This window comes from Apium graveolens, chromosome 2 (genome assembly GCF_009905375.1).
Source record: "Apium graveolens cultivar Ventura chromosome 2, ASM990537v1, whole genome shotgun sequence".
Lineage (NCBI taxonomy): Eukaryota > Viridiplantae > Streptophyta > Magnoliopsida > Apiales > Apiaceae > Apium > Apium graveolens.
This window is the reverse complement of record NC_133648.1, coordinates 11,978,716-11,988,590: the sequence shown is the minus strand read 5'-3', so window position 1 is coordinate 11,988,590 and position 9,875 is coordinate 11,978,716. Positions and strand designations below refer to the sequence as shown.

The following is a 9,875-nucleotide window of genomic DNA, read 5'->3' as shown; positions in this document are numbered from 1 at the left end:
TAGGAGCATCTACAACATAAGCAAAATTATTGCTTTTGTTTATCCCAATTTTTCCATTTCTATTCTTCTTTTTCTTTTTGACCTGTTTAGCTTTAATATCCTTCACAGGCTCCTTAGTTTCTTGATTGGCTTTTGGTGTTTTAACAGAGATGGAAGACTGAGTTGTCTCATCATTTTTCTTTTCCTTGTCCTCATCAGCTATCTCATGTTTGATGATCAACTCTTCTTCACTGAAGTTCACTTCACATGCCTTAAACAAAGGTGATTCAACTTTCTTCAAAATAATTGGAACATCTTCAGTTTCAGTTGATTTCCCTTTGTCACTGATAGACTTCCTCTTGTTGTTCAAATCCTCATAATTAAGACCAATGGCAATGTTTGCACATGGCTTGTTCTTTTCATGATATTGGCCAATCAAATCAGAAGCATTTCTGAAGGATTTCAGCTTCACTTCATTCTTCTCCAGCTTTTCTCTCAATACTGCTTCAATTTCACTTGCACACTTTAATTTGTTCTTTACGTATGCATTTTATTGCTTAGCAGTATCAAGCTCAACCAGCAATAATTCAGTCTCTTGTTTTTCACTCTCAAGTTTTTCATTGATCTTTTTCAATCTGCTAACTTCCTCATTTGCAGCAACCATGCTTGTATGAATGTGGAACATTTCTATGCTCATCTTTTCAACGGTTTCCTTATATTGACTCATATTTAAATCAATTGTGGTAAGAGTTGGTACCTGTGATTTAGATGATGAAGAATCTCCTTGTTTCAAGGCCATGAATGCATAGTTTACAACTTCTTCATCTTCATCATTATCTGAATCATCCCAGCTCTTGCCCTCAGCAATATAAGCTTTCCCTTGTTGCTTCTTTAGAAGAGCATCATACTTTGCTTCCAATTCAAGATAGGCTTTGTCTTTCTTTGCCTTCTTGGGTTTCCTACATTCTGTAGTAAAATGGCCCAACTGATCACAGTTAAAGCACCTTATTTTTTATCTATCAACAGATCCAGTTTTGTAGCCAGTTTTGCTATCAGGAGTGTACTTCCCTTTTCCTTTCCAGCCGCTGTCTTTGTTGAAGGACTGTCCTTTGCTCTTGAAAAATCTTGGTTTCTTTACTCTAATATTAGAGAATTTTCTAGCCAAGTAAGCCATTGATTTGTCTAGCTCATCAAGCTCATCAAGAGTGTAGAACTCATCTTCTTCATCCAATTCCAGTATGACTTGCTCTTCAGTGTCATTGACTCTTTTCTCACTTGTAGAAATTGCTGGAGTTGGGGATCTTTGCTCATCATTAGAAGTCTGGCCATCATTCATAATCAGTGCACTTGAGCCATCCATTACATATCCTTGACCAGCCCTTAATGACTTCTTTTAAATCATTTCAAGTTCATAAGTTTTCAGAACCCCATAGAGCACTTCCAGTGTGATCTACTCAGATCCCTTCCTTCTCTAATTGCAGAGATTTTCTGTTCCAAGTGATTAGGGAGAGTAAGCAAGAACTTCAAATTTACTTCTTCGACATCATAAAATTTATCATGAAACTGCAAGTCATTTATCAGCTTATTAAACCTTTCAAACACATCAGTAATACCCTCCTTTGGTTTAGCCATAAAACCCTCATACTGAGAAATCAATATCCTTCTTTGATTTGACCTAACCTCCTCAGTTCCTTCACAAAGTATTTTAATCTTTTCCCAGATCTGTTTAGCAGTGTCACGGTTGACAATGTTATTATACATTACATTGTCAAGTGACTCAATTAGTATCAGTTGCAAAGCACTGTCTAGGGAAACTTTCTCTCTTTTAGGTTCAGTATACTCAGAAGGATCCTTGGGAGCATAATGAGCTGGAATAACCATATCTCCATATGTGGTTTCCTCAACTCTAACTACAGGAGTGAAGGGCCCATTCTTGAGGATACCAATGTAAAGATGATCGGCCATTCTTATAAACAGCAACATTTTCTTTTTCCATAAAGTGTAATTGGCCTTATCAAAGGGAGGAATCTTGATACTACTAATTTTCTATGTATTCATTTTTCCAAGATCTAATCTGTTTACTTTCAGATTTTGCTCTGCTACCACTTGTTAGGTATGAATACAACACAGAGGGGGGGGTGAATTGTTTTGGCTTAAATGTTTGATTTTCGATCGACTTAGGCTTTAGCAGTTGGTAGTTGTTAATGATTTAGTAGAATGGATGTTAAACCTAAATAGCTATGCAAATATGTAAAACAAAGATCTTCAAAACTCACTTAATTTTATATTAAAAATCAAGCAGTGTTTTGCTACAAAATCTCTAAGTTCTTGTTTTAGAACTTAGCTTATTTCTTGAGAGAGAACACACAATTTTCTATTCTGATTGTTCTACTTAACTAGAGGACCAGTATTAACTTTATAACTCAGTTAACTGCTGGTTTACATAGTGGATAATAAATATGCTATTAGCTTTTCTAAACTGTCACTTGTCATTTCTATTTATAGAAAAGCAAATCTTCCATTTTTGGCTTAGCATATCTTTAGCATCCCGTGATTACTTTAATCTCCCCTGTCAGTTAATCTTTGTCATTGATCTTGCACATCTCTCAAGCTGCTTTTTGTAGACTTGTCAATCCAGCTGTGTGAATTGTTTGTTGATTTGCAACCTTGGATATTGAACTGTTCTGCAATTCTGTACTTAGAGAAATTTCTTCACTTCGAGATCTCCAATTAAGCTGTAGAGAACTCAACATCTCGATAGGCATGTTGGCTTGTCGATATCTCTGAAACTTCATTGTTAACTTGACTTATCGACAACTCTGAGTTCTCTAGTGAATTTTGGTTTATCGATAACTCAGAGTTCTCTAATGGACTTTGGCTTATCGATAAATCAGAGTTCTCTAATGAATGTATACTTGTCGATATCTCTGAGTTCTCGAATGGGTATCTGACTTATCGATATCTCCAATAGCAATTCCTGAGTTCTCTACACCCGGTGGATGTTGCTTATCCGTCGGGTAGACATTGCTCATCCGTCGAGTAGATATTGCTCATCCGTCGGGTAGACATTGCTCATCTGTCGAGTAGATATTTCTCATCCGTCGGGTAGATGTTATTCATCCGTCGGTACTCTCTGGAGCTTAAATGACTTCTCAATAAGTCATTCTGGAGTTCTCGAATAATTTCTCTATAACACTAATTCTGTGACTTGTAGAGATCTTGACTTAGAATATTTTACACCAAACAGATTTATTCAACTCTAAGCTTCTTCATAATTCTTCTGAGGCATGATTTTCTTGATCTTCTTCCAGATAGAATTCTTAGGCTTGACACTGTTTAGAGAAAAATGCTCCAGTCTGCTCCATTTACATTTTACAAACATTAAGTGTTACAAGTATGAATTACAAATTAAGGTTACAATACAACTAATTTTAGGGTTGTCAGTATGACTTAGTCTTGTTATAATACAGACATGTCTTGCACAACAATACCATAACATGTTCGAGATCCTTGTGGTGTAAAGGGGGTTATATATTTAATTGCGAAAAATGTGATTAATCGTGAAAAGTGACTCCCCAATTTAGACCTCGGATTGGGAGGGCGTCAGAGGTACCAACAATGGAAGCCTTCATGTATACTCTACGGAAAATTTTCATCTTTATAAGACTACCGCTACTCACCGTTCGAGACCCTGAGGTTGTGCGCTTTGATTGATTCGGATCAACTTCTCCCGTTGTTCAATATTCACAGATAACGTACTTAATTCCACTATCATTATCTCGCGTTTCTAACATTAACCACTCCAATATTCCGACAACTAATGCTCCCTGGGAAGAGCACTTATGCAATCTCTCGGCAAAATTTTCTGAAAACGGAAGAAACATTCCACCTCTACATTTAACTATTTATAGAGAAAGATATATCCTTTTTTGACAAATGATGACAGAAGATAAATTTTTAATCATTTAACCTATGACTCTGCACAAAGATGTACTTAGGAATGTTAGTGCATTAGTTATACCAGGTATAACATCTCCATTAGTTAAACAGCTATTGACATAGTGTTTGGTTGTGGTAATTAGTGAATGGAACCGTATAAATTTGAAATATAAAATGACAAAACTAGCGTAATAGCCCGTGCGCCTGTAATTATTTTAAAATAATTTCTTGCATATAATTATGAGTATATGTCATTATAAGTTTATAATAAAAATATAATTTATAGTGATTTTGCTATTTTATCATTTATTTATATTATATTTTCTAAGATTACATATCGTTTTAATAAATAATTTTTTTATTAGTTTGATTAAATTTTATATATTTTGGATACATATATTTTGATGACTAACTTGAGTAGAAGAATATTCGATTTTACCTCATTCTACATCCCTATCAAAATCTGACTAATTCAAAAGTATCAAAAGAAAAATATTATTATACAAAAAATAAAAATATAATATAATTAATATTTATTTAATTAAAAAAGTCAAGTGCAATAAAAATTATTAAGATGATTGATATATAATTACAAGTAAAACTAAGAAAACTGAAAAATGGGAGTTACATAAATAATTTAAAATAACATTTTACTTACTCAAAAGTTAAAATTATAATAAAAAAAATGATACAAGTTGGTTTAACTTTTTTATAGAATTGATAGCTAGTGGAAAATTAAAAAATTTTAAATTAATGTTTATCTATGTAGTCTAATTAAAGATGGTACTATATATTAGTTGATCATACTCGACCCAGGTTAAAGGGATCACAAGCTATTATTAGACAAAAATAATAAAATATTGACTCATATTCAGTTTAAACCTTAATTGTGTTATACATGAGATTGACTTATATCCGAATAAAACAGAGCTAAACCTAATGTCGATATGAAAAAATATTTTGATGACAAACTTGAGTAGAAGAATGTTCGATTTTACCTCATTCTACGTCTTTATCAAAATTTGACTAATTCAAAAATATAAAAAGAAAATTATTATATAAAAAATTAAAATATAACTAATATCTATTTAATCATAAAAAGTCAAGTGCAATAAAAATTATCAAATTGATCCATATATAATTATAAGTAAAACTAAAGAAACTAAAATATTAGAATTACATAAATAATATAAAATAACATTTTACTTACTCAAAGTTAAGATAATAAAAAAATATGATACAAAGAAATAATATAGCTTATTTAATAAGATTTAAAAGTGAATTTAGTGATCTATGTATCATAGTGCAGAGACATCCAACTTATCCTTTGGGGGCTAAAGGTTCGATTCTAAAGGCTCAATAGAAGGAGAAGTTTAAAATTTTGTTATACATTTTGATTTATGCTTAACGGTCTAAATGAGAATTTAAACCCCCTAATTCAATATGGAACGTTTCCCTCCTATTTTTTTTTCAATTTTAATTATAAAAAATTGCACTTCTTTCATTTTTTTCATCATTCTTATCATAATAATTTTCCAATATCTTATTCTCTTTTAAATTTTCAGTTCACTTTTCATAATTTCTTTTAATTTCATTCTTCCAATTTCCTATCATCCCAATATAAATCCCAACATAACGTAAATATAACAATAGAACACCCACATAATGTAAATGTATAAATTAACCCCGCAATTGGATTTATGACATGATAAAATAAGAAATTTTAATATTTATTTTTACATTTGTTAAATAACACAAAAAAAATGTTTTACCCTCCAATAAACAACATGAGATATACAACATATAAATATGATAATTAAATATTAATATCTATAACGAATATTTAAACATATATAAAAATTATATACATATTCATTTTTAGAATAATAATCTAATTTCTAGCATTATATATAGGGCTTTTTTGAAAAATATTCAAGTTTAAAAATATTTTTACAAAAATAATATAATTTTAAAAAAAATACAAAAATATTTTTTAATTTACAAAAATACTATTTTCAATTTTTTTTTGTAAAAATTACGATTTCTGGCAACGGTAACTTTTGATGAGTTTCAACCTCAAATGCCACCAAAAAAACTTCTTTCAACTAGTTGAATATCTAGTTGATTTTATTTTATTTTAGTTAATTCCATATTTTGATAAAAAAATCAGAAAATTGTAAAATCGCAAAAAAAATAGTATTTTTGGTAATTCTCTTATATATAATGTGACCTAAATATATATTTTTAATATATTTTACAAAAAAAGGTAATCTGGAATCTTACACTTTTATATTTATTTATGTATTTTAACTTATTTTAATCAATAATTAATTTTACACTATAAAATGACACTAAACTAAGATTCACGAACAAGAAATTACAATAACCCTAAACAAATTAGTTTTAAATTAATCACAAAACGTGTCACTGGCTCCAATATGTATAAAGAACAACAAAATTTAAAATCGTAAACTTAATATTTATTTATATTACCCGAGTAAATAATACAAATTAACGTAACGAGGAAAAAAACAGGTACTGGGTGGAGACTAGTAAGATTAAATATAATATAATGAAATTTAATGAGAAAGCTGGTTCTTGGAATCCTCAGCAGCATCAGCAGCTTCAACTTGCATCTTCGCAGCTTGTAAATCAGCCTCTGCTGCTTCTTTCTCATTTCTTGCTCTCATCTTCTTCCCCTATCATCATTACATTCAACATAAAACTTAAATTATAATAATCATATTTAATAACGGAATTTAAAATAAATAAATAAAAATGGATATAAATAAACACCAGGCCTAGGAGAGAAGCTTTAAAATATCTGAAATGTTCTTGTAATGAAACTGTCAGATTCACCCATCCTCTCTTCAACGTCGACACTTCTTCCGGCTTAACGCCGTCGTTGGCTGCCGGAGCTGGCGGTGGTGACTCCCCTCTAGCTGCTTCCATATTGGATACTTGAAATTTAAATTTATCCCGTCAAGACAATGAGACTGTCTGTATATCGTTTGTTTATTTATACAAAGTTCGTACGTTTGGTTACATGTCTGTTTGGCTGCCACGTTTGTTAAAACTAAATTGTTTCTTTCTACGTGGCAAGTTTTCGGCCATTATCGATTCACGTGTTTCTCGTGACTCATCATTTTTTTGCAGCATTAGAATTATATTTTTGTTATAGAATCATGCAATTATTTTATTCTTTGTTAAATTAATTGTACAATTTTATCAAAATATACTCCCTCCGTTCCGGTAGGTTCTTAACATTTGAAATGAAGAGTTCGACACGTATTTTAAGACTCTTATTTAGTATAATTCCATAACTTATTTTTAAGATTTTCTTTTTTTAATAAAAGTTTAATATTTGAACTTTTATTCAAAAAAAAAAAATTTGAAAATAAGTTATGAAATTATACTAAATAAGAGTCCTAAAATACGTGCCGAACTTTCAATTTGAAACGCTAAGAACCTAGTGGGACGGAGAGAGTATAATTTAAAAAATTCTGAATAAGTAGATTTAAAATTTTAAATAAATTTTAGTTTACTTTAAAATATACCATGTTATTATGGTACAATTGAAAAAGAAACATATAAAGTCGTCAAAAATCATAATTTATTAATTTATTTCGGGAATCTATAAAAAATTTCTTAGACCTAGAATTGTATATGAGATTATGATATATTTCTTAACGAGCTGTTTCTAAATTTAATTACGATTACGAAATATGAATCAATTAATGCTGCGAGATTCGAGAATCATTGGCAAGAAATAAAATTAACCTCGCGGGCACAAACACATACCCACAGTTCTCTGTTGTCAAACATACATACAGGCCCAAAGATGAGCATCAACTACAGGCCCACTAAACGATACATACATTTACCGATCCCGTAGACCCTGGCTACATATAAGGTAAGGACGTGGTATGTAAATTTAACATTTTTTCCGTCCTTATTTATCTGTTTTATTTGTTTTTGCAGAGTCAACTTTAATCGTAAATAAAAATTTACTATTATATTATTTTGAAAAATTTAACATTACATATTTAAATAGATTAAATGTACTTTTTACTGATTTAATTTTTATAAATATTTTGAATTATATAATATATGAAATTTTCAGTCAAAGTTAGGTCAGTTCGACCGAAAAAAATCGAATATGACAAATAAATTGGGACGAATGGGATAATAAAATATAGGGAATTTGCCAAATATACCAACTTTTGGAAATTTATTTGCAACTCTACTAGCTTACTTAAAATCTTGCAAATTTACTATCTTTTTAAACATACAAACAATTAAATTGCAAAAATACAATATTTTATCTTCCCACTCCTTTTTTTTAACTTCTCTACCCCCTCTCTCACTCACTCTCCTCTCTCATCCTCGTTACACAACCTCATCCTCCACAATTTCATTAATAACCACCTCCTCCACTCATCCGCCATCACTCACCTCCGATAACCACCTCCTTCACTCATCTGCCTCCGTAACCACCATCACCTCCCTCTCTTCTTCCACCATAACCCCCACCACAGCCTCCATATCTACTGTCACCTCCATAACCCCCGCCGTCTTCACGACGTCCACCGCCGCCGCCTCCAATAAATGTTGTTTATGCACTTAAAAGGCAGGGTAGGACTCTTTACTGGTGTTACTGTTGGTAGTGGTTTGTAGATCTTAATGCTTATCGTTAATGTTTTATGCTCTTATCAATCAAGATCAGTTTATTTACATGAATCATCATTGTTCCTGTAATTGAGTTTTTAAATGTTTTGTAATTCGTGGTTTGGTACAATGTGTAACACTAGAACTATTGAAGATGAATTAGTTTAGTTTTATTTTGCGAAGGTGTTTACCGGTCATGGGAAGAGGAGGAGGAAGATTAAAAAGATGGATTTTGGTTGTTTTTTAGTTGATTTCATGGTTGCTTTTGTGGTATTAGTACTGGCCCCGCAGGGGCAATCATTTTTCGCTATTTGCAACCACCCGGACAACTTATTTTGCAAGTAAATGTAATTTTCAACAGATTTTTTCAAATTTGTATTTGTGGTTGCATACATGGTTACTAGTAGTTCAGATATGGTTGCAAATGCAACCTCCGTATTTTTGTAAATATTTTTTGAAATATAGTATTTTTGCAATTTATTTTAAAAACTGACAGTACTTTTTTAAAAAAATTATAAAATTTAAATATTTATGAGAAAAGCCCTAAAATATAACATAGATTTGATTGTAAATTATACATAAGTTGTATTAGTGGTTAGTAAGAGCATCTCCAATAGAGGCACCCTCTAGGGGTGCCAAAACTTGCCAACTCACTAAAAATAATAGTTTTTTATTTTATTTTCCTTCCATGTCAAATGTAGCAACTTTTATCTTCAATAATTAACACATCTTCAAGTTGCCTAAATGGTCCCCACATTTAATCAATAAATGAATATGATACAATAAAAGAGGAAGTTGTAATTTACACACATCTAGTACAAAATGTATTTTAACTCTTAAGAGGGGGCGCCAAGAGGTTGCCAAAAGTTGGCAACTTCTCTTGGCAACCTTTGAGCACTCTTAGAGCATCTCCAATAAGGGGCTGTCAAGGAGGTTGTCAAACTTATATGACATGACACTGTTGGTTGCCTATCTATTGGAGTTGGGAGGTTGCCAAAACTTGGCAACCCTTGACAACAACCTAAATTAGCAAAAAGTCATAAAAATATTTAAAATGTATATTACTCAACACACTTATATATTGAACTAAATATAAACTTAATATAGAGGGAACACATGGGCAACCTTTAAAGTTGTTTAACTATTGGAGTAAAATTTTAATAAATATTGTCAATAGTGACATGAATGTGAGAGACAATTAAAAAATAATATATTTAATGATTTGTCATGTTTTGACAATTTTGTTAGTAATCTCCATTGGAGATGCTCTTACCTCTTCAATAGGAAGG

General features: G+C 31.1%; 1 protein-coding gene across 1 annotated transcript; it reads right to left on the bottom strand.

Moving 5' to 3' along the window:
* Positions 1-6,375: 6,375 nt before the first annotated feature.
* Positions 6,376-6,929, bottom strand: LOC141705811 (uncharacterized). The gene is made up of 2 exons (XM_074508701.1): positions 6,715-6,929; positions 6,376-6,617 (listed from the first exon to the last, which is right to left on the bottom strand). Exons 1-2 carry the CDS (start codon positions 6,868-6,870, stop codon positions 6,498-6,500), a joined length of 276 nt encoding a protein of 91 aa, XP_074364802.1. The 5' UTR covers positions 6,871-6,929; the 3' UTR covers positions 6,376-6,497.
* Positions 6,930-9,875: the final 2,946 nt, after the last annotated feature.